The 25,227-nt window shown below is 53.5% G+C and overlaps 1 protein-coding gene across 1 annotated transcript; it reads left to right on the top strand.

Moving 5' to 3' along the window:
• Positions 1–465: 465 nt before the first annotated feature.
• Positions 466–24,526, top strand: PLEKHO2 (pleckstrin homology domain containing O2). Its single transcript, XM_086710943.1, has 6 exons — positions 466–617; positions 6,817–6,966; positions 11,208–11,324; positions 17,517–17,621; positions 19,173–19,271; positions 21,572–24,526. Exons 1-6 carry the CDS (start codon positions 606–608, stop codon positions 22,574–22,576), a joined length of 1,488 nt encoding a protein of 495 aa, XP_086567069.1. The 5' UTR covers positions 466–605; the 3' UTR covers positions 22,577–24,526.
• The last annotated feature ends 701 nt before the right edge of the window (positions 24,527–25,227 follow it).

A 25,227-nucleotide genomic window follows, 5' to 3' on the forward strand; every position in this document is an offset into this window, starting at 1 on the left:
GCTCCCATCTCTGGGCCGCCCAGGGCGGCATGGCCCAGTCCCGCAACCCCAGCCCTCTGGGGCCTGGAGACTTCAAAGGCGCAAGCAGCCAGCGCCTCGGGCGCACGCTGGTCCTGCCCCACCCCGATCCCGCCCTTGGGCCCCGCCCGCGTCCCTCTCTTCGGCCTCTAGCCGGAAGCCCCCACCCCCTCCCTCCGCCCGGTCCCCGCACCCTCTGTCCCCTTCCAGTCCCTCTCCCTCGGCGGTCGGGGAAATCTCTCTCCGCCCACCCCTCCTGCTTCCTCCTTCTGGCTCCACCATCCAGTCCCCAAACCCCCACCCGGCCCCGTCCAGGCTCCACCCCTCCGCCCCGGCCCCGCCCCACCCGTTTCCCGCCCCAGCCCTGGGCCTCCCAGCTCTGCTAGTCCCTTCCCTGGGCCCCGCCCCCTCGCCCCCGGAAGCCTCTCCCCGCCCCCAACCCCGCCCCCCCGAAGTTTCTTGGGCCCCGGGCGGCCCGCGGGACAGAACGCTGAGAGCCGCCGCCCGGCCGGGTGTGGATGGAGGTGGCGGAGCCCGCGCGGCGCGGGGAGTGAGCGGCGGAGCGGCCGGACTTCTGCGGACTCGCGATGGAGGAGGAGGTGAGGGCCAGGCCAGACGGGGGGGGGGGGGGGGGGGCCTGGGCTGGGGTCTTCGAGACCCTTACATTTGTTGGGGTCGCAGGCTCAGGCCCTTGTTCCGATCAGCCCTCTCTCTCTGGACTCCGACACCTAACCCCTACCCCACCCCCATCTCTCCAGGCTGAGGCTAGGCAGATAGAGCAGGGGTGGGGGTAGTGTTCCGTGTCCCGCACTTCGCAGACACATCCTTCTACGTTATCTCTTTGGCTTCTCACACCAGCTGTGGGCATCGCGGTTGTTATAGTTCGCATTGGATTGAGGGGGAGACTGAGGCTCTGGTCAGTTGATAACTTGCTGAAAGTGGCCTGGAACTGGGCTCGAACCTGGTTACCGTTGACACCCCGTGTCGGCCGGGTCTGATCCTGAAGGGGTAGATTGAGTGTCCTGGAGAGTCTGTGGGGTCTGGAGTCCCTGTGTCAAGGAATCTTGAGTCTGTGACCGTGTCTGGTGGTGAGGATTGGAGAAGTTGCCTTTTTCTCCCCTGTATAAGTCCCTGTGATCCTCTTTCTCCTATCTTCTCCCTTGCCCCAGAATCAGGCCCACATAGGGGCTGATCCTGGCCCCTACCTTCCCCACATCCTTGGGAGGGCCAACTCCCTGGAGGAGCTGGGCAGCCTTGAGCTTCCCTCTTCCCCCTCAGGACCCTCTTGATCTGGAGTCGGCTCTGGCACTCAGTGACCCCTGCCCTTGAATTGCAAACTCAGTTCTCCCATCAGCCCCATCACCGAAGCATACAGTGAGCACTTAATGTATACATGTGGAATGAATAAATTGGAGCCGGGACCTGCTGACTCTCAAGAACTTTGCTTCTTGTCCTCTGAGGGGATCTCAGCTTTTGTCCCTCCCAGCCCAAGGGATGGGGATGTGTTTGCCTGGATAGATGGAGGGAAAAAATGAAGGCTTCACTCTTGGGGTAACCCTGGCCAGTTGGAAAGCCCTGAGGGGATCAGGCTGCCCGTGTCCCCATCAGTGTCCAGCTCCCTATTTCCTGGGGCCACTGTCTGTCAGGGTTCCTTCCAGGCCAGGCCCTGCATTTCTGTGGGATGGTAGATAAGTCACTTCCCCTCTCAGCCTGCATTTCCTCTTCTATAAAATATAGGGCTTGGCCTCCTCCCTGGGTCCTGTGTGATTGTGTCCCCTTCTCTCAGAGTGGGTGGAAGGAGGGGGCAAAGTCAGGCCACTATGATTTGCTGTGGTTTCTTTCTGACAGGGGTAGGGCTGCCCTCCCCCACCCCAGGCCCCTGCTGTGAGGGTTAGACTGTCTGGTTGTGGCCCCTCCCCTTCTCCCAGAGGATGTGGGACAGGATTACTCCATCTCCAGATCTGCTCTGGCCCCCAATTAAGGGAAGTTCTCCTGGGGCCTCCTGGGCCAATGGTTTGTCTCCTGGCCAGCTCAGCCCAGCCCTGCACTCCCTCTAGTCCTGAGTTTCTAACATTGCCATTTACTGACTCCCAGATGCCAAGAGCTCCCCATATACCTGAGCCATCTAAGGGCTTGCCCACCTCCTTCCCACACAGAGGGGCTCCCTATCTCCTGCCTTGTCTTAGGCATCCCTCACTCTTGTCCTCCCATTCCTTCTCCTAATCACTTCTTGTTTCTCTCGGTCTCAGTGCTTGCCCATCTTTGTTTCTCTAAAACACCTCTTAGATCATAGTCACCTGCTCTGCCCCATGACCTCAGGCTGGCCTCACCTCACTCCCACATGGCTGTTTGCAGCCCTCCCCCTAGCTTACATTTCTCTCTGGGGGCCCCAGCTACCCTAGTGCCAAACCCCTCAGCTTCACTGACCTCCTCTGTGCAATAGCTTGGTAGTCTGAGGCTACCAAGCTGAGGCTGAGGCTTAGTGAAGAAGTTTGGGTCCAGACACTGGGCATTTGTCCATTTGAGTTCTCAGGCCCTCAGTTTCCCCATCCACAAAAAGAGGGAGGTGGGCAATCCAGAAATGTGATGATATGCATGCAAAAGCTTTGAAAACTGTGAATATAGATGTGGGATATTGTTGCAGCCACTGGAGTAAGGTTGAAAACCCAGAACCTAGGGTTTCTTTCCTGTTTCTGCCCTGGGGTTCTGCCCCCACCTTCTCTCTCTCAGTCATGCCTTTCCCTGCCTCGGCCTCTAGTGGCTCCAGGCGACTCATTTGTCCACGTCCATCTAGAGAGAGGCAGGACAGTGTCCTGTCCAGCCCTGGTTTTGTGACCTTGAGCTAATCTCTTGCCCTTTCTGGCTATACTTTCTCATTCCATAATGAAGGGGTTGAATGAAGGGTCTCTTGATACCCTTTGTGTCCTCCCTTCTCCTCTGGGCCAAGGTGTGTGTCTCTTGCCTGCCTCATACTCCTACTAAAACCTTAGTTTCTGCAAGGACTTCCTAAACTAACCCCAAACCCCTACTGCACCAGAGAGCTGGGACTCATGTTTCCTTCCGGGTAGGTCCTATGTTCTCCCAAAAGGCTGGGGCCCTCAAGAGCAGGGGATGCCCTCCCCACCCTCAGACTGAAGACTTACCTTGTAGGGTCTCTGTTGCCCCCTTCAGACTGCAAGTTCCCTCAGGGCAGAGTCTATGCTTCCTCTCTGATAACCCCATCCCAGGGCTCTGACATGGTGGGATCTTAGCAGAGTTTGGTCAGCACATCATTGGGCTTAAAGGGCAAAGGTTGTCATAAGCTCTCTGTGGTGTGAGGTGCCAACAAGGTTTCTTCTGCTTGTCTCTGTCTTTCCACCATGGCCTGTGTTGTGGCTTTCCACCTGTTCCCTTCCCTTCTGTGCATAGTGTTAGGGTGACCTGACATCTTTTTCTTTTTTTCTTTTCTTTCTTGTCCTAAAGGAATGACACAGAGATCTTCCCACCTCAAGCAAAGGGGAGCCAGTCTGGTGCTCAGGGGTGCCTCAGGAGCTGCTCACAGTGGGCAAGGGAGGGTCTGAGTGAGGATGGGTGGGAAGAGAGAGGGTGAAACAGGAAGAACAGTGGTCAGCTGGTCAATGAGAGGAGAGAAGGCCGTGAAACTGGGCTGAGCAAGACAAAACCTCCCCTGTGAGCCCTGCCAAGAGGAGGGGCCACTTATTAAAACTTACTGGGGCATAGCCAGGCCCCCTGGTGGAAGTGTCTGAGGGGCAGGGAGAGGGGCAGGGTGGAGGGTAGCCGGCAAGCAGGACTCTGGCCTCTAGCCAGGCCTCCCTTTGGTGGCTGTTGCTGTGGCTAATTCCTGACAAGGAGACCCTTCCTGGGCTTTGGTTCATGCCATCTCCAGCCCCTTGTCACTTCCCCCCACATCCCCAAAGTGCCTTCTCCCCTCAGTCCCACCCTGTTCCCACCCAGCCCTAAAGGCTTCTTTACTAACTCAGTCCCAGTATTCACTGGGCACTGCTCTGCTATACCCTGAGAGGACAGTGGTTAAGGCACAAGCTTTCAGCCTTGCCCCCTGGGAGCTTCCAGCTGACAGGAAGTTTTCACGTGTCAGACAGTGGGTGAGGCAGGCCTAGGAGGTCACAAGGGGAAGGAGTTTACAAAGGGGTGTGAGATCCCATGGGGTGGTGGGTGGGCCCCTGAAAAGCAGGAGGCAAGCTTGGAGCTCAGCAGTGGGAGACCAGTGCCTACTGCTCTGTGCAAGAGACACTGAGAGTCTGCAGGCCGAGGAGGTGGCCAACAGCGCCACTGTAGTTGCTGATGGAGGGGTGTGATGTGTGAAATGTGGGGTGGGGTTTCCCATTCTTCCCTTCTAGCCCTGGGCCTGGGCCAGCCTGTAGGGCTCACTGAGGAGATGAGGCCCCTGCCAGTCATGGTCGTGTAGCTAATGGGGGCTGAATACAGGGTCTCTGGTGTTGGGAGTGGTGCACGATAGGATGTGAGAGCCTCCCCCTTCTTGTCAAAGGTCGCTGAAGTCTCCTCTCTCCGTGGTCAGGGTGGCTCAGAACTGGCCTATAGGCAAGCCTCCCACTTCCACACTCCTCCCATCTGGGAAGATACTTTGGGACCATCTGACTTCCCCACTTCTCTAGTCATCTACAAGTTAGGGAGAGATGCTGAGGGGCACACCACATTCCTAAAGCTCCTAGGGTACTGAGACCCAGCAGCTAAGCCCATAAAGGCCTTCTCCCGAATTCTGAACCAGGCCCAGGGAAAACATCCCTGAAAGCTGGAAGGGATGCCAGTGACAACAACAGTGACAATGACAGATACCATTTCCCAAGTTTAGGGTATTCTAGGCACCTCTTTATATGCCATATCTTTATTCAACAAACATTTATTGAGTACCTACTGTATGCCAGATGCTATCTAGGCACTGGGGATATTGCATGAAACAAAGCAAAAATCTTTGCCCTCATGGAGTTAAAATCCTTGCAACTTCTGTTATTATCACCATTTCACAGATGAAGAAACTAAGGCTTAGAGAGGTTAAGTGACTTGCCTATGGTCTGTGTGACTTGGGTGTCAAAAGCTCAGACTCTCAACCACTGGAGTGTGCAGTTCAGAGGGGTGGGGCCACAGTGAGAGCCAAGCTGGGGCTCCCTTGCCATGATATCGAGCAGGGAGGTGCCCAGCCCCTTGCCCAGCCCCTGACAGCTCACCAGGCTTCTGCCTGGGCTTGTCTTTCCAAAGCCAGCTGTGGCCACAGGGTATCCCTGGGGAGAGGCATGCTCCTTTTAACTGGGGCCCCTTTTTTGAACTTTATGTAAATTATAAAGTACTCAAAATTAGTCAGTGCTAATTTCCTTCTAGCATCCTCTAGATTTGACACGCTCTTGACCTCCTCTCTTTTACCCTCTCCTTCACACTCACTGCTGTGGGCACCAGTCACTGAAGCAAAGTGGTTAGCAAATCGGTGTATTTTTGTTTTCATTTCACAGATATTTCTCAAGCACCCATTATGTGTAAAGGAACAGTGCTAGGTGCTGGGGACCAGAGGTGAAATGAGCCCATCTGAAAGGCATGTACCTGACACCCAGCCACCTAAGTAGATAATTGAGGGCTGGCCTGGAGGCTCCAGGGTGGCTGCCCATGTCTGAGAAGAGGACTTGAGTTTACCTCCTATACCAGCCTGTGGTCGAAGGCAGAGTCCTTGGAGCCCTTACCAGATGGATGGCCGCCCATAAGTCCTGGCCTGTGGTGGGACCAAGAGCAGAGGACCCCCTGCTTTGGGGCAGGAAGCCGTAGAATGGATTCTCTTGACGGGCAGGGATGGAGAGGCAGATTACCACTGCCTGCCTGCTTCCTTCCATCCTTCTTCTCCTGCTTGAATGGTCCTTCTCTGGGACGCCTTCCTGGGCCACCCAGACCTGAGCCAGGTCCCCCACTGTCCACTCTCACTCCCTTCTTCATGCCCCTTTCACTGTTCCCTTCATAGCGTTTCATGCTCCTTAATGTATTTATGTCTGGTGTTTGTTCAGCTCCTCCTTCCCTGCATCGCCAGCTCTATGAGGACAGAGATGCATTATTTTTATTGTTTCCTGCTTACTCCAGCACCAGTGACGTTGTCAGTGCTCAGTATAGCGTTTGTGGACTGGTTGAATGAATCCATGAGGCAGAATGGTGGAGCTGGAAGAACCTGGGGTCAGAGACCTGGTTTGACTTCTGGGTTTGTTTGTCCCACTGTGTGACTTTGGGAAGTCACACAGTTTGCTGTACCTCTCTGAGCTTCAGTTTGCTGTACCATGTGAATAATGATGCTTCCACCTCAGAGTAGTTATATCGTTTAAATGGGATGATGTGTGGCTCAGTATTGAGGTGGCTATTGCTATTATTATTGTTGTTGCTGTTGTCATTACTGTTAATTCTTTTTTTAATAACTGTTTTTAACGTTTATTTATTTTTGAGAGAGAAAGTGCATGTGAGCGGGGGAGGGGGAGAAAGAGAGGGAAACAGAATCTGAAGCAGGCTCTGTGCTGTCAGCACAAAGCCCGATGTGGGGCTCGGACCCATGAATTGTGAGATTGTGACCTGAGCTGAATTGGACACTTAACCAACCCAGCCACCCAGGCACCTCTATTACTGTTATTTCTGATACTTGATTAAGGAAGGATACCTGCCTTGGGAGTTGTGGGGAAGCTCATGTGGGATGATATGAGTAGGTACCCAGCAGAGGGACATATCCCTTGTGTGGCCATCGGACTGTGTGACCCCATGTCAGCAGCTTTCACGGCATGTCCTGTTGTTATCTTACAGGGTGTGAAGGAAGGGGGCGAGAAGCCTCGGGGAGCGAGGATGGCCGACAAGGCTGGCTGGATCAAGAAGAGCAGTGGAGGCCTCCTGGGGCTTTGGAAAGACCGATATCTGCTCCTCTGCCAGGCCCAGCTGCTGGTCTACGAGAATGAGGTAAGGACTCACCTGGCCCTGAGGTTGGGATTACTGGGGCAGGAGGCAAAGGGATGATGGCAGCCCAGGCCAGCAGAAGGATCCCAGAACTGGGACTGGAACACCTGCTCCACTTTTGACATGCTGTGCAACTGGATTTGGTTTGAGACCTGAGTCCTTGGGCAAGTGCCTGATCTTCTCTGGGTCTCTATGGTATGGGGACGATACTTCCAGGTGCAAGTCTCAGGCTCGTGCATGAGGGGCCCTTTGAAGTGTATGTACATAGAAATGTGTGTGTCTCCTCAGTGTACTTCTATGCTGTAACTCCTTGGCATTGGGCTAGGTTCAACATGAGTGAGTGTTCCAGAAAACTAGAGCTTTTTCCATTCAACCAAAACTTTGCTTGTTTGGAGTTCTTGCATACCTCTCATATGAGGCTCATAGTAGTCCCGTGAGGGTGTCATCACATCACATTCTATAGAGGGAGATATTGAAGCCCAAGGTGGCCAAATGATTGTTCAGCATCTCTGTGAATGAAGGAGTTGGGACCCAAACCAAATCCAGTGCTCTTTCTACCCATAGATTCTGGCGAGTAAACTCTGAAACTTATTTTTGGTGGAAATCCTCTAAAATATGTTGAATATCCTCTGCCTTATTCAACAGAAGGTGTTGGACTAAAGTGAGTCTTTCCTTCGTGGCTCAGAGTCCCCTATCATCAGATTATCCTATACTGCCTGACTGTACTTCTCAGCTTTTCTCTTTCCTTTAACATCAAGTGCCAGTCGCCACTTCTGCTGTCCTTGTGCTTCTCAGAGACCTCAGCTCCCCCCTCAGGCTTGTGCCCCTACTCATTTCAGTAGGCTTGAAACTTGGACAACCAAGGATGTTAAAATTGTGTGTTAAGTAAGAGTCGATGAAGCTCTAGGTGAGATCTGAGGAGGAAAGATGAATTTTGCTTGTGGATGCTGTTTGTGTTCTGGGACTGAGGCTGTTAGAAGGCCCATCCACTGAAAGTGGGCTATCACTGTGTGCCTCTGACAGATGGAATACATGGGGAAGAACTGGTCTGGGGGCAGAAGAGGGATTCTGCCTGTCCTCTCATCCTTTCTGAGCATCCCTCAGGTTATCTTGGCAAATTCATAACTGACCCAGGCCAAGAAAGGTTGGGCAACCAGATCTAACTGTTTAGAGGAACTGCCTTTGAGAAGCACCTTGCCTTTCCTGCGTGAGTCCCCAGGCTCATGGAGTTGGGGTGTCAGAGAAGCAGCTGGAGGAGGGCAAGGGAATGAATTATGCAGGGAGCCCCCCAGATGTTCTCAACCGCTGCCGTCACCAAATTAGGATATGCTGTGGCGGCAGCAGGGGGATATTTTTATAAATAAAGGCAGTTGTCACACCTTCCTCCAGTCCCAGCTGCCATAATAGTTGAGTGACAAGCCCCCAAGCTGTCAGCCTGTCAGGCGCTGCTCGACTTGTCCTGGGCTGTGTCTCTGCACCTGGCCACAGCTGGGAAGCAGGAAGGATTTTACATCCCGTAAACACGAAACATCTAAATCAGGCTTAAAAAAAATCACTATTAAAAACCTCAGTGCAGTTTCAAGAACTTTGCACTCAGGGGTGGGGGAGGTTGGCCCAGGAGTAGGAATTGAGAAATGCTTATTAGTTCAATTCCTCTTTCTGATGTAAGGAACTAGGCGAGTGCAAATGACTCTTGGCTGTTTCTTTGCTGTCAGTGAGGCTGACATTCCAAAAATGCTGCCCCCGCCCAGTGCCTGCTGGTTTATCCGTTTTTCTGAGCTGCAGAAGGGCCAGATGATTCAGCGTTTCGGGTGGAGAGGAGACCCAGGTCAGGCAACCCTGGGGAGCCGGGTGGTGGGGATGGATTGACTTTTTGTTCTCAGAGAGAGGAGGGTATATTTGGGCTACTAGTTGTCCAGTTGAGGGAGGCCTCTGCACATGGGGAGCTACTCTCTCTGGGACTGGGCATCCTTCCCCAGGCAGCTTCCTTTCTCTGGATGCAGGTGGGAGGGGACTTCCTGGGGTCTTACTCTGAGTCAGGTATTCAGTCCAGCAAACTGGTCCTATGTGTGCCCCTGTTGAGGGCTGCCCTTTGTAGGGCAGAAAAGAGAGCAGACACATGCAGCACAGGGTAGAGAGAGATGCCCAGCAGGGAGTTAGAGGACTGTTCTTCCCCATGGCATGGTGTCCCTAGAACCTAGTATGGTGCCTGCTCCTGGCAGGTGCTTTGTGGATGGGGGACCTCAGAGGAGAGAAAGCATCAGGGCTCAGGCTTGTGGGTATGGCGGGAGAGTTTCCTGGATCTTACTAGTCTTCATGTTGAGTGGAGGAACTTGAAAAGGATTGGAGACTAGGGGCTGCAAAGAGATGCTTGGAGGCAAATACGGGAAAAGACACTTAACTGAACCTGGATGGGAAAGATCAGGCCACCCTGACCATCTGTCTGTTCTCCTTCCCTTGAGGGGCCAAACAGAGAGCAGGTCAGTGGTTATCACCCTTAGCTTTCCTTTGAAAAATACTGATGCCTGGGTTCCACATGCCCAGGTCCTGATGAAATTGGTCTGGGATGTTGCCTGGGCATTGGAGTTTTTAAAGCTCCCAGGTGCTAACAAGGTTGAGATTCTACGGTGTAAAGCAGAGGTTCTCAAACTTTTGTATACATCAGAATCACCTGAGGTGTTTGCTAAAAGTCAGATTGTTAGGTCCATTCTCCTATGGTTATGATTTAGTGGGATGGGGCCTGAGAATTGGCATTTCTAACAAGTTCTCAGGTGGTGCTACTGAGCTGGCCCAGGTACTACATGTAGAGAACCACTACTATAGAGCAACCTGTTGCTAAGGCATTGATCACCAAGCCTCTGACTGGCTGGGAGGAGTGTGGTGTGCTTGAAAGAGCTCCGGCCTGGGCATCAGGATATAGGTCTGAGTTTGGCTCTGCCCCTTGCATTTGTGTCCATGCTTCGTGGGCAAATCAGTTCGCCCCCAGGCCTCATTCTCTTTCTGTATACAGTGAGGTCAATTCTGGGGCTCTGGGCTTTCAGGTGATTGAGAGGTTCAGGAGAATCAGAGATGCAAAAGTGCTTGCTAAGTGTCAGGGTTTCTTAAAATATGCAGATTATCATGGAGGGAAATCAGGATCATGGAGGGAAATCAGGGCATTTCCTCTGCAAACAGTTGAGTCACTGCCTCCCAGATATTCCACCCAAAATGGCAGAGCACCAACGCAGTCCCTGGGGATGCTTTTGCTGGCTCTCTGAGTGATGTCCAGTAGCAAGCATGTCCTTAACTTGTTGGCCAGCATCTAGGGCAGCTCTCCCCTCTAACTCCCACCCCCAGGGCTGGCTTCTTCTTCCCTGGATGCTCAAGGGTGAGAATGCAGCACAGTGAGAAGTTGTTCCATCTGGGTCTCCCCTGGAAGAGGAAGCAACTGACCAACATTGGGGAGCTTGTCCCAGGCAGCTTGCTGGAGAGGCACCTGGTAGGTGGAGCCCAAATGGAGAAAATACTCAAGTGCCAGGGCTATTGGGCAGGAAGGCAGCCCTGCCAGTGTCCTTGGTGGCCTAGAAGAGGCTGGCCCACTGTTCTGGCCACTGGTCTTCTTAGTGATGAGGCCTCAGGGTGGCAGGCTAGTGGGGGGATTGCTTTTGAAGGAACCCTTGCCATCTTCATTGTGTAGGCCACAGAGAGTGGCCTCTTCACCTAGCCAGGGGTCAGCAGAGGAAGATGCCAAGTGGGGAAGTCACTTCAGGATCATTGTGGTAAAGGCAGGCATGCAGCCCCAAACTTCCCTCTGTGGCTCTGCCTGGAAAGCCTTTTCTTTTTTTTTTTTTTTTCTCTCATTTTGTGATATCTTACTCCCTCTTCCAGGCTGCCTCTTCCACAAATCTCTGCCTGGCCTCCGGGCCTACATGGACCGCCAGGCAGGCTTCTCTAGCTTCCCCTGTTTCTTCCTTTGGCCTTAGGCACATTTGAGTCGGCCCCGCTACCCACCTCCAAGCTGGCTGCCCCATTTCTCATGTGGATGCTGAGCCTTGAGCCTCCCTCCAGCCAGCATGGACTGAACACTGTCTACTTGCCGGGGTTTGAATACCACATCTTGTGATTGATTGGCAGCTCAAGGTTGCCTTCTGATGGATTGATACCCTCACTGACTGAGATCAGGGTCTGCAGTGGGGCCTGGGTGTTGGAGGGTCTGGGTGCATCTGGCTCTCACTAGTTCATGGCCCCTCTATCTCCCTCCCCAGGACGAGCAGAAGTGTGTGGAGACAGTGGAGCTGGGAAGCTATGAGAAGTGCCAGGACCTTCGTGCCCTCCTCAAGCGTAAACACCGCTTTATCCTGCAGCGATCCCCGGGGAACAAGGTAGGGCTATGCCCACTGCTGTCTGACCTTCCTCCAGGTCCACCTGGGTTGGTTTGGGAAGATCACCCCTGGAAGGCTTTCTAATGCAGGCCAGGCCCCTGGAGGTAGCCCCTGGAGGTAGCCCCTGGAGGGTCTCTGGAGTGTGGCTGAGGCTCAAACCCAGAGGCTGCCACAGGTTAGACCTTTTGCTCATTTTGGCCTGGAGTCTCCCCACTGCCTGGTTGATAGGAGATGCATTCGGGGCACTGCTTTGAGGTCTGGTCCCCTCTCCCCTTCCAGGCACTGGGGTCTCCTTCCCAGGCTATAGTTGGAGGTGGGGTCCTTGGCCTTTCCCCACATCCTGGACACATGAGGCACAGGGGCTGAGACAGAAAAGCTGGGGACTGAGGCCTTCAGCCCACCAGGCCTGCAGCACTGATACAGTCTGGGGCAGAGGGGAGGCTATGGCCTCCACTTCATCTCAGGCCTTCTTGGGTGGGCCACCCATCCTGCCTCCGTCCTGGACTCAGTGCTCAGAGACCTGCGGCCCCCCAGCTTTCTTCCCTTTGCACTTTCCTTTTTTGGCTGAAGCCGGAGAAAGTCTCTTGCCTGGGAGGTTCTCCCCCTGGGACATGCTGTGTATGCAGATGATGTTTGCTGCTTGCACATTTCTCTGGCAGGGAGTCTGGGTGGGTGTTGATGCATGGTATAGTTTCACAGATGTCAGGAGAGAGTTTAGATTTGAGGCAGGCATGTACAGCACCTCTTTCCAGCTCGCGCCCATCTGCAGCTGGGCCACGCCTCGTCCCAACCCCTGCACATCATGTGGAGCCTCGCAGAGTCAGGCTGAGTCACAGAGGCTGGGGGTTGGGGAGCATCTGGTCTGGGCCTGCTGGAGGCTACTCTGTTCTCCCCCAGCTTTAAGGCCCAGGAGCCTAAGTCCTCTGAGTGCTGGGGCTCGGGGCTTGGGGCCCTGGAGGAGGCTGTGGTGCGTTATTTACTAACCCTTTGTCCTACTCTGCAGTGGGTGGAGCACAGAAACAACTGTGGAGCTCTGGGAATTGGGGGTTGAGCCCAGGTTTCACTTGACATCTGCTGCTTAGGGCTCTTAAGAAGAGGAGAGCCATATTTTGGTCTTTCAGGCCAGTTAGCCCCTGCCTGTTCCTCTCTGAGCAGGCACTGTAGTTGTGTATGTGTGTGAGTGACATGCAGAGTACATTATGTAGAGGTGAGTGTTCACCTGACCATGGGTCTGCCTGGGTCTTCTTGTGTCTCTCTGAGTGAGCTTATATGGATGTGAGGCAGATGGGGTCATGCTTCTCTGTCCTCTGCCAGTGCTGTTCTTCTCTCCCCAGCTCTGACAATCAGCTGATGGTGGGCTTAGGTGGGTGGGGCCTAGCTCAGTGTGGGACTTACCTTCAGAGAGGCCTATTTGTGCAGCTGCATTCTTAGCTGCTTTGGCCAACACCCTGCCTTCCACCCCCCAATCCTGCCGAGAGTTCAGATTGGCTCTGGGTGACTCTGGGAACAGGATGATAAGTCAGGGAGATGAGTCTGTGGAGCAAGTTGTGGGGGCTGCAGGGCGGTGGGAGGACAGCACATCCAGTTCCAGCTCTCCCTGACTCTCGGCGCCCGAGGAACTCATACAGACAGCAGGGTCAGATGCGGACCGCCCGGAGCACCAGGTCTCCCATGTCTTCTCACCCTCCTTTCCTATCACCCTGGGTGTTCCCCATCCTCAGTGAGGCCACACGCTGGCCAGGAGGTCACATGACCCTGGCTGTCTGGTCCTGAGGCCGCCTTTTCCCCCGCCTCTAATCAAATAAACAAAGACGCCAGTGTCTTGCATGCCCCTCTCCCCCTGCCTCCCATCCCCACACCCCTGCCATGAGGTCACAGGCGGACGCTGCCAGGAAGCAGGGTGGCCTAGCTGGGCCTTGCTGCCCTGCTGGTCTCGGCCAGCTTGGCCTGTTCCTCTTTCCTGCTGCCTCTCTCCCCCTCCCACTTTTTTCCTCTCTGCCATTTTGTCCTCCCCTCTTTCCCAGGCCATGTGGGCCTATTCTGTGGCCAGTCCTGTTGGTTCTGAAACTCCAAGCAGGGCCTGTGCCCCAGGGCTTCTTGGAAGGGCTTGAGAGGGACCTGTGTAGCCTGTGGCTCTTTAGGACATAGGGCCAGGGGTGGGGCCAGAGGAACAACTTCTTGGTATTCCACTTGTCCCCATTCTGGTCCCCCTTGTGGGATGCCTGGCTCATTCAGCCAGGATAACAAGGTTCCTTAGAGTGGGACTGGGTCCCATTTAACCTTGCATTCCCTCTCCTAGGGGGTTCCTTTGGCCAGTACAATAGGTCTTCCTGAAGCCACCTCCTTCACAGGGAGCAGAAGAGAACACAGGCTGGGGCGCCTGGGTGGCTCAGTCGGTTAAGCATCCAACTTTGGCTCAGGTCATGATCTATCTCACAGTTTGTGAGTTTGAGCCCACGACAGGCTCTGTGCTGACAGAACCTGGAGCCTGCTTCAGGAACCTGGAGCCTGCTTCGGATTCTGTATCTCCTTCTCTCTCTCTGCCCCTTCCCAACTCGTCTCAATAAATAAATAAATAAATGAATGAATGAATGAATGAATGAATAAGAGAACACAGGCTGACCCCTTTTCCATGCCCAGGCCTGCCTCAGGTGGGCTGGTCATTGGGGAAGGATTGCAGGTTGGGTTGGGCCTCTGATCTTGTCCCACTGAGGCCCCAAGTAGTGCATAAGCCTGTGCAATGTGGGTTTGTGGCACTAGAACTCTTAGCTTGACTCCCAGGCCAGTGCTCTTTCTCTGCCCTACTCTTGCTCCATCTGTGGCTGATTTCAAGGGTATGCCTCTGCAGCTCTCCGGCATGCTGAATCCTCCACTGAGCAGGGGCCCCACCATCTCGGAGCCTGCAAGAAGGAGCAGCAGCTAGGCTCCAAGGAGCTGGCCCTGGGCTGCCTTTCTGGCAGTCCCCATCACAGGGCTGGGTAGGCCCTTGCAGAGCCTGGATGTTGCACCGTCCCTCCCTGAGCCCCCTGCAGCCCTGATGCCTGGGCTAAGAGGCAGTTGCCAAGGTGCCCTGGGGTTTCTGACTTAACTGCAGATCTGCTGCCAGGATCGAATTTACCCTGGTCATGCAAATGAGCATTTGGCTGTGCCTGGCATGGGGAGGTGGGTGGGACCCAGGGCCCTGTATGAGGAGGAGGCGGCAGCAGCCAGGAAGAAGTTATATAACGAGGATGCTGCGGGGGCCAGGCAGACTGTGGTGTTACATAACATTGAAGGTGTCCGGAGGGAAGGCGCTATCTAACACCAGGGTGGGGGATGGGCACGTTGGCGACCCGCCCGACAAAGAACTAGGGCATCTTGAGGTCAGGGTGGGCAGTGACCCAAAAACGGGGCAAGGGAAGGAACTTTGGGCCAGTTCATTCATTTACTGGCTCATTCATTCAGTAACTATTTACTGAATACCTACTGTGTGCGGGGACCCTGGCATCAGTCCTGTTTAATTCCCTCAGCATTGTTTGGGTTAGGCATTATGCCTTTACCCAGATGAGGAAACCGGGACTCTTTTGTCAGAAGGAAGGCAATAGTGATAATTCCTTTTTTTTTTCTTTATTCTTTTTGAGAGAGAGAGAGAGCAAGTGCATGCACAAACGGGAGAGAGACAGAGAGAGGGAGAGACACAGAATCCCAAGCAGACTCTGCACTCTCAGCACAGAGCCTGACACGGAGCTCGAATTCAGAGACTGTGAGATCATGACCTGAGCTGAAATCAGGAGTCGGACACTTAACCACCTGAGCCCCCAACAGTGATAATGCCTATTGCTGAGCACTCACTCTATGCCCAGCTCCACAGTCAACACTTCAGATACATATTTGATCTTCACAGCTCCATGAGGCAGGTTGTGGTGCCTCACAGGTTCCTTACAGATGAGGAAACGAAGGCTCAAGGTCAGCCAGCTGTAAGCAGTGTTCTGTCCAACTCACCTACTGCTATTGTGTCTGCCATGCAAAGTGGTCCCTCTGTTTGTGTGGTCTTGCTCCTTCTACCAATTCTTGTCTGATCTTGGATCCTGGCAGGGAGGGGGTTCTCTGAGCTGCTCTCTGTTTCTTCTTTTTTTTTTTTTTAGGATTAAAAACATTTATTTTTTTTTAATTAAAAAAAAAATTTTTTTTTAACGTTTATTTATTTTTGGGACAGAGAGAGACAGAGCATGAACGGGGGAGGGTCAGAGAGAGGGAGACACAGAATCTGAAACAGGCTCCAGGCTCTGAGCTGTCAGCACAGAGCCCGATGCGGGGCTCGAACTCATGGACCATGAGATCATGACCTGAGCCAAAGTCGGCCGCTTAACCGACTGAGCCACCCAGGCGCCCCTAAATTTTTTAAACATTTATTCATTTTTGAGAGACAGAGACAGAGCATGAGCGGGGGAGGGGCAGAGAGAGAAGGAGACACAGAATCCAAAGCAGGCTCCAGGCTCTGAGCTGTCAGCACAGAGCCTAATATGGGGCTCAAACTCACAGACTGTAAGATCATGACCTGAGCTGAAGTCGGATGCTTAACTGACTGAGACACCTAGGCACCCCAAAAACACTTTAAAATTAAAATTTAATTTAATTTTACTTTATTTTATTTTATTTTATTAAAAACATTTTTTTAATGTTTAATTTTGAGAGACAGAGAGAGCGCAAGCAGGGGAGGGGCAGAGAGACAGGGAGACACAGAATCTGAAACAAGCTTCAGGCTCTGAGCTGCCAGCACAGAGCCCAACGTGGGCTCCAACTCACGAACTGTGAAATCATGACTTGAGCCGAAGTAATATGCTTAACCAACTGAGCCACCCAGGTGTTCCTTATTTTATTTTAAAGTTTATTTATTTATTTTGAGACAGAGAGAGAGAGCGCGCGCGCGCACAAGGAGGGTCAGGGTAGAAAGAGAGGGAGAGAGACAGAGTCCCAAGCAGGCTCCACACCACCAGCACAGAGCCCGATGTAGGGCTCAAACCCACGAATGGTGAGATCATGATGAGCTCAAATCAAGAGTAGGACGCTTGACCGACTGCACCACCCATGTGCCCCCCAATTTTTTTTTATTTTTTAAGCAGTTTCTTTTTTTAACATTTATTTATTATTGATAGACAGAGACAGAGTGTGAGCAGGGGAGGGGCAGAGAGAGAGGGAGACACAGAATCCAAAGCAGGCTCCAGGCTCTGAGCTGTCAGCAGAGGCCAATGTGGGGCTCGAACTCACAAACTGCTAGATCATGACCTGAGCCGAAGTCGGATGCTTAAATGACTGAGCCACCCAGGTGCCCCCTTTTTTTTTTTATTTTTGAGTAATCTCTACACCCAGCATGCTTAAATGACTGAGCACCCAGGTGCCCCTTTTTTTTATTTTTGAGTAATCTCTACACCCAGCATAGAGCTTGAATTCACAACCCCAAGATCAAGAGTCACATGCTCTACCGACTGAGCTGGCCAGGTACCCCTCTCTGATTCTAATGTAAGAACTGGGAGCTCCTGCATGAGATGAGAAGGGATGCCTGGGGTGGGATGGGGTGTAGAGTCCTGAGTCATGGGATTACTTTATGTCACCTTGTGCAAGTCTCATCCCATCTGTGAGCCTCTGTTTTCCTCATCTGTAAGATGAGGGGGTTGAAATTGACCTTCAGTGCCCTTTCTCTCATACAACCTATGATTCAAGGCCAGAAAGGATACCCTGGGACTTTTTCACTTGGCCAGGGCTGAGTGTGGGGCCTTCTGGAGAGCTGCATGTGGCCCTGGTTCCAGTGGGTCTTCACCAATGGACACCCTTCACACCCGTCACCTCTGTCACTGTACTCAGCCTGGTGTGGATGTAGACTGGGACAGCTCCTACTTTATGGAAAAAACAGGCAGCTGGTCTGGGGAAGTCACATGGAATAAGACCAGATCTTGGCTCTTTCCACAGGGCAAGGCTGATTTGAATCCAAATCTCTGGCAGCATCATGCTGAGAGCCAGCCCCTTCTCTGCTTGATCTATCTCCTCCCCTCCCCCAAAGCCCCTTGTCAGACCTGTTGTGGGGGGACATTTCAGTTTGCTCCTGACCAGCTGTGCCATCACAGACTTTGGGATCTGGGATGGGAAACTTCCTTAAGACCCCAAATGTGAACTCTGTTAAACATCTGCCATCTACCCCATCCATGTCCCCTGCAGGTCAGTGACATCAAGTTTCAAGCAACCAGTGGGGAGGAGAAGGAATCCTGGATCAAAGCCCTCAATGAAGGGATCAACCGAGGCAAGAACAAGGCTTTTGATGAGGTGCGATGCAGTCCTATGGATGGCTCTGTGTCTCCTTTCCCGCCATGTGTGATCTCAGAGAGGATCCTGCCCCCCCCCCCCCCCCCCCCCACTTCAGACAACCCTGAGATTATGCTACAGACACTGGGACATCTACTGTTGTTATCTCATTTAATCACAACACCCCTCAAAGTGTTCTCATTTTAAGGATGAAGAAACTGAGGTGTCAGGAAATTAATTTGTTTTAAAGTAAAAAGTGAATAGGTGGAGAGTAGAATTTAACTGGTGGCAGCCATGCATCCTTTCCAACCCAGCCTCAGCTGAAAACAGCAGGTGGGCCCAGGCCAGAGGGGTCTGGGTGGGGGGTGTCTGAGAGCTTGAAAGCTCTCTTTTCAGTTTGGCTGTAAAGTCCAGGCTGGGCTGGCTTTGGCCCTGGGCCTCCCCATCTGTCTGCAATGACTACCTAGCCCCCTGTACTGTAGTGTGACTCTAGCACCAGTGGCTGTGATTAGGTTTGAGGTAGGCAGGGTATCCCATGGGGCCAGATCTCCTAGGGTGGATTGTCTCTGACATCATGGATTTGTAGCTCTTTGAGCTAAAATTGACCTGGGGTCCACCTAAACTGACCCCTTGGATTGCAGAAGCCTAAGACCTGGGGGGAGGAATCTTCCCAAGCAAGTCCCTCTTAACACCCAGGTCTCCTGACTCACAGCCGTGGTTTCTATGTCATGTTTTATGAGACTGTATCTTGCCCAGCCCTTCACTAGCTAGAGAAACTGTCCCCGTTTCATGGGTGAGGGGTGATAGAGCATATTGTAGGTATTGGAGGCCCCAGAAACATGGGCTGGATGTCAGCCCAGTTTTGGTGGAACAGTCAGGAACAGAGACAGTTGAACCTCACCCTCATCCCCACCCAAGGTGGGCCTGACTCTGAATCTGACCTAAGGGCTGAAGAGTCTTAGCCATACTCCCCATCAAGGACAAGCTACTTCGGGGTTCAGAGTCTGGACTTCCCATGCAAATCTTATTTACTCTTCCCAACTACTCCTGACTGTCTTTCCTTACCATCAGAGAGGATTTTCTGTCTTCTAGACACACTGGCCCAAAAGGGGCAGAGGCCTTGCTCTCTCCTGGGCTATCCCCAAGGGACCTGGGAGAAGGACTGGGTCCATTTTCTGGAAGGCAGGCACCAGGGGATCATGGGCTGCCTTCTCTCTGCTCCCATAGCTAAGCATAAAAACAGCCTCAGGGCTGTTTGTATATATACGCAAGTATACTGAAGGGCAAGGGCTAGTAGCCCATATCCAGGCAGGAAGACTGAGGCAGAGAGCGTGGCTGCAGAGAAAGGGAGAGCCTCAGATGGCAGAGAGATGACAAAGACAATATAGGGACAGGAAGCAAAGCAGAGGTCCAGACACAGGGAGGTGCCTTAAAGAGAGGGCCAGAGGTAGGGCCCTGACCCTATAAAGGGAAGATATGGGTGTAGACCGTGCCTCTGAGTCAGGTTAATGTCTGGGCATTTCTTCCTCTCCCCAAGGCCTGCTGGGCACTAACCTTATTCCCTCTTCCCAGGTAAAAGTAGACAAGAGCTGTGCACTGGAGCATGTGACACGGGACCGGGTGCGTGGGGGCCAGCGGCGCCGGCCACCTACAAGAGTCCACCTGAAGGAGGTAAGACTTTGTCCCAGCTTAGACAGGTAGGAGGTCAGGTGAGCCTGGGACCACAGCTCCTTAGGGTGGTAGCCAAGCTTGGGGCCACCTTTTTCCTGGAGACTTTTGAAGCTGGGGCTTTCTGAGTGGTATATGGGGTGTCTGTGTGTGGAGGCTCGTGTGTTATATGTGCTTGGGGTGTAGATGTACCTGCTTTGCTTATTGAGTCTGCACATTGCCCTTACTCAGAGTTGGTCCCTAAGGGACACTAAGACCCTGAGGCTGGTCCCTGCTTCTCAGAGCTCAGCTTCCAGATGGAGAAAAGACCTGTCCACAGACTGCTTCAAGCAGAGTTATGACTAACTTCTATACAGAGGAGGGCTCTCAGAAGCCAGGCAAGAGAGACCACAGAGGGCCCACTGGCACTTGAGCTGACCCATGAAGGACAAGAAGGGCTTCAGTTGTCACACTTGATGTGAGGGAGCTCTCTGGCCACAGGAATGACCTGAGCTGAGGCAGGAGGGTTTAGGGCGTGCTGAGTCCCTTTGACTATACATCCCTTTGGGGTGTGCAGGAGCTGGGGATGGGATGGATAGGAGGGTACATTCCAGAGGTCAGTTTGATGCCCAGGGTAGCGTGGGTTGGGTTAAGGGAGAGAGAGGCAGGGGGCCAGGAAGAAGAGGGAGGAGGTGGGCCCTCCAGGGCTCAGGAGGGGCCAATGGGAGAGACCCTGGGAAGCAAGAGACATCTGGGCTTGCCACTGAATATAGGGCTAGGGGAGGTGGGCCAGACAGAAGGGGAGGGTTGTCAGAGGTGCCCCAAGCCTGACTGGGCGAATGGAGGCCCTGGACCAGGAATTGGGAGAAGTTATGGGCACTGTGAGGGTAAGGGAAGAGCCCTTTTTTGACCAATGTTGCTGATGGCGGGTGGATGGTGAGGGGAAAGATTTTGGAGGCCAGGAAAGAACCTCGGCAAATGCTATATTTGGTGGTGGGGGGGATGGGGCAGGCAGTAGACAGCCAAGGAAGAGAAAGCCAGAGAGGTGAATGGCACCTCCAGAGAGAGAAGGGCACAGGATGTGTTATCAGCCAGGTTGACATCCACAAGTCACAGGGGCAGGTCTGGGGAAAGCGGCAGGCGGTGACCCCATCAGAGAAGGGCTCAGCTTAGGTTTCCCAAGGGGTGCAGAGCTGGGGGTGCCAGAGGGAAGGGGACCGTGGTAGGGAAGAGGGAGAAGGGAAGGGGCCGAGGTCATTGGGGAGATTGTTTTTGAAATGTTTTTGGTTGTTTTTGAAATGACACGTCTGTCAGCTGAGGGAATAAAGCCCACAGAGGGAATGCCTGAAGTAGCCAGAGAGAAAGGGAATGCCCGAGGGGGAGGGCTACGTGTTGGGGAAGGCCCAGTCTTGGGAAGAAGGACCCCCTGAGAAGAATTCAGAGAGGCACTCCTGTCCCAGTGACTGAGCAAGTGTATGTATTGGCCAGATCCCCTGTGGTAAATGGGAGTGGGGTTCTCAGCCAAGACCCCCACTGTAAGGGACCTTGAGAGAGGCCTCCTGCCCAGCCCTGCTCCGGGGCCTCTGAGGCTCCTTGGGAGGGTCTCCATGGCCGTGGGGCTGCTGGGTGTCTCTGTAGGTCCCTCGGGCCAGGTGCGGGGCAGCTGCCAACTCAGTGCAGCTGTTCTTCTCTGGCGGTCAGCTGCGGTATGGGGCTGCCTGTGTCTGGGGTCATATCTGACGGCATGAGGAGAGTAGGCACTGGCTGCTGAGCAGCTGGGCAGGCAAAGGCTGCAGAGATGTGGGCTGGAGGGCTGGGCGTGAGGCTGGCAGATCATACAGCGGTCTCCAGAGAGGGGAAGCAGAAGTAAGTGGGCTCGAGACAACTTGGGAGGCCGTGTTTGAGTCCTGGTCCCATTGCCCCCCTGGATGGGTGCTTGCACAGATGGAGTTCTCTCAAGGCCATAGAGCCAGAAAGGGGTCAAAAACAGGGCTGGAGCCATGTCTCTTGCTGCCCAGACCAGTACAGTTGCCACTAAAAAGCAGTCTTTTTCACAGGCTGGGGCACCAAGACGACAACCTATCTCTGACCTGGCTTGTGATTCCAAAACAGGGAGTTCTATGGGAGTGAGGGAGAGGAGAGGATTCATCAGAGAATCACTTCAGCATCTAATCATGTGACCTTGGAAGCCAGGGCAGAGGATGTGGAGAGTGGGAGGCTGGGGGCCTGGGCAGCCTGGATGGGAGGACTTGAGTACCTTATGGGTGGGCACAGATCCAAATGCCAGTCATCCAAGATGACACCTGTATACTGTCCCTTACCAGGTAGCCAATGCAGCTTCTGATGGGCTTTCGCGCCTGGACCTCGACGTGCCAGATAGTGGGCCGCCAGTGTTTGGCCCCAGCAATGATGTCAATGCAGCCCAGCCCCAAGAGACACTCAGGCCCCCTATGCCTCCTACCAAGCCTTCCCCACTGCCGGAGACCACCAGCCTCAGTGACAGAGTGGAGACTCCTGCCGGGGAGAGAGCCCCATCCCCTGTCTCAGCAAGCTCTGAGTCCCACCAAGCAAACTCAGAGACTCCAGTACAGGAGGACAGTGGCCCTGAGCAGACCCCCAGCATGGTCCTGCCTGACAAACTGAAGGTGAGCTGGGAGAACCCCAGCCCCGAGGACGCCCCTGACTTTGAGAGTACAGAACTCCAGGTGCCCTGTTCTGAGGCTTCTGAGGCTGTGCCCAAGGAGGGTGGGAAGCCTCCTACACCCCCACCCAAGATCTTATCAGAGAAACTGAGAGCTTCCATGAGTGGGATGGCGGCTTCTGGGCCAGCCCAGAGTCCTGAGGCCTCTGACACCTCAGCCCCAGATCCAGCACAGATGTCAGTGAATGGCGTGGATGACAGTCTGGAGCCCGTCAATCCACCCCAGGCCTCGGGCATCCCAGAAACAACCCCAAAGGATGCAACAACGTCCACAGCACTGCCCTGCTGGGACCTGCCATCTCATTTCCATCCCCGCTGTTCCTCCCTGGGGAACCTGCTTGGGGAAGGCCCCCGGCGTCCATGGCAGCCTGGAGAACGGCTGTATCGGGCCCAGCTGGAGGTGAAGGTGGCCTCAGAACAGACGGAGAAACTGTTGAACCAGGTGCTGGGCAGTGAGCCGGCCCCTGTGAGCGCTGAGACATTGCTCAGCCAGGCTGTGGAGCAGCTGAGGCAGGCCACCCAAGCCCTGCAGGAAATCAGAGATCTGGGAGAGATGAGCCAGGAAGCACCTGGGCTACAGGAAAAGCGGAAAGAGCTGGTGACCCTCTACCGGAGAAGTGCACCCTAGGGCCTGCCAGGCCAGGGCGTGGTCCCTCCTAGCCAACCCAGTCCATCAAAGCCCAGCCCTGCCAAAAAACATGCTTCTGCTCAGGCCGTAGAAAGGCCATCAGGCATGTTGGGGGTATGGCCAGGAACTATGGAGATTCCTGGTATCCTTCCTGCCCTGCCCTGGCCAACGGTGCCAGGAGCCACCCAGGACCACTATCTGACTATCTGGCCCAGTTTCTGGGCTTGGGCAGGGAGCACACACTTGGTTGCTTGCATGGTTGTTCTGAACTGCCCCAGGGCTTTAGCATGGCACTTGGGGTTTCTGGGGGTGGCATCATCTCTGCTTCCCACCCCCAGTAGTTTACATTCCTGACTTCTGAATAGAGCACAGCTGAGCCCCCCCTCCTCCCCACCCCTCCACAGCTCCCACATCCAGATGTTCCCGGGCAGAGAGCGTCATGGCAGAGGCAGCTTTGAGCCATAACTAGCCCTCCCTACCCACCTACTCGCAATAGCTGCCAAGGCCTTGGGTCCAAGTTATAGGTTTTTCTGTCAGCTGAGTGAGACCTGGAATCCAGCCAGGGCCTGTGAAGGCAGGTGGAAGGCATCTGTGTGGGATTCCTATTCTGCAGGCCTTCCTCTCTGGTGAACTGTGATTGGAGGACTCCAGGGTAGAGGAAGAACTAGAAGGGTCTCCTAGTCTAGTCTCTCCCCCTGGACCAGCTTGTGTCCAGCCCTGCACATTTCCTGTAGAGGTGAACCCGAGAATGGCTCTGAGGTCAACACCAGAAAATCCTGTACCTACTTCATTATAAATGAACCTTCAGAGGAGAAGCCACCTCAACTTCTGTGCCTCCCCAGATGGGATTTATATCTGGCTCTCTATGCTTCCTCCTGAACCCAAACAGGCCCAACATCCCAATCATTTCTTTGGATGCTGATGGGGGTATGTTGGGGCCTGAAATCACTTCCCTTTCCCCTCTTCCCCTCTGGCTCAGGCCGTAGATGGACTGCTCTTCCTGAACTTCCTAGTGGAAGGGGCATTTCCTTTTGTCCCTTTCCTGGTCCAAGCCCGCAGCCTGGGCCTCTCCCTATCTGTCGCCTCCCCTCCACCCCAATTCTCCCTGCACTTGTCCTTGACTCTGGGAACACACCCAATCTCCATCTAGGTGCAGAGGCCCTGAAGCACGGCCACTCTCCCTGGGACCTATAGGAGTAGGAGCAGCTTCTGAAAGGCCTGCTCAGGGGGTTTTTAGCATGTGCACTTTTATTTACTGGAAGAGGACAGGGAGGGTCACAGCTGCATGTCCTGGCCTTTCTGCCCACTGCTCCACCACCAGTCGTGCCCACTGAGACCTGCCAGTACAGGTCAATGCCTTCTTTACTGTACTTCTACTTTGTTCTTGAGGGTAGTGGCCAGGGATCAAGAGGGGCAGATATCCACTCTGTAGCCTATACTGGGCAGAGGTGGAGGTGAACAGCAATGTCCTGACCCATGAGCCCCCACGGGCCTTCTCAAACTACACTCTTTGGACAAACGAGGCTCCCATGCCACGGTCTGCCTATCCCTCCATCTGCCTTCAGTATGAAAGCAAGAATGGCATCAGGTGCCTAGTCACATGGCCCCCTGCACTCTTCTTTTGGGGAACAGCTTTCCCCCACCAGCAGCCTGGACCGGCTGGGGCTTTAGCCAAGTCACCTGTTTCCAGGGACTAGAGCCTCAGTTTCCTCCTCGGATAAATGACCAGATTGAGCAAGTAGCTCTGGGGCCATCTCAGTGACCTAATGCCATTATGGGGTTCTTATGGGATTCCTGTGCCTTGGTGACCTGGGCCCCAAGGGGAGGGGTAGAAGAATTGGGAATATGCAGGGTCTGCCTGGCCTGCCGCCTTGAGGAGGATAGCATTCCATGTCTTCTGTTTATGAAGCGCCTTTCTTGAAGTTTGGCAATAAATCCCTTTTTATGGAACTTCTCTGCTGTAAGCCTGTTTGTTGGTGTGGGGACCAGCTCTAGGGCTGGCCTCAAGGAAGCAGAGGGTAAGCAGTGGTTGGTCAGTGGCATCAGTGGTCCTTTAAGCTTCCTTCTAGTGCTTCCTTCCCATAGGCTTGGCTGCATCTTTGCTAAACTCAGCCAGGCCCTCCAATTTTACCCCCTCCCCACCCCTACCTACATGTTTCTATAGGCTGGGAGCTAAGTGTCGTAAGGCACAATGCTTTTCAATTTTTAGAAACTTAATTTGGAAATGATTTCGAATAGAAAAGTTGCAATAATAAGACCAGTACAAAGAACACCCACGTATTCTTTATCAGATTGACCCATTGGTTTATGTTTGAGTGCTTTGTGTCTTTAACATATATAATTTTTGTCTGAATCATTGGGGAATTAGTTTTCATGGTCCCTTATCCATAAATACTTCAGTGAGTATTTCTTAAGTATATTCTCTCATGTAACCATAATACAGTTATCAACTTCAGTAAGTTTAACACTGGCATACTTATTATCGCTCTTATTTCAGTTTTGTCATTGGACCCAATAATCTCATATTTTTCCTCCAGTGGAGGCTCAAATATTGTATACATGTCTCTCTAGTCTCCTTTAATCCGAAGTGTTTCCACAGCCTTTATCTTTCATGATGTGGACATGTTTGAAGAATATAGTTCTTCCTCCCC

The sequence above is a fragment of the Puma concolor genome, chromosome B3 (genome assembly GCF_028749965.1).
Source record: "Puma concolor isolate L17-30 chromosome B3, mPumCon1.1.hap2, whole genome shotgun sequence".
Lineage (NCBI taxonomy): Eukaryota > Metazoa > Chordata > Mammalia > Carnivora > Felidae > Puma > Puma concolor.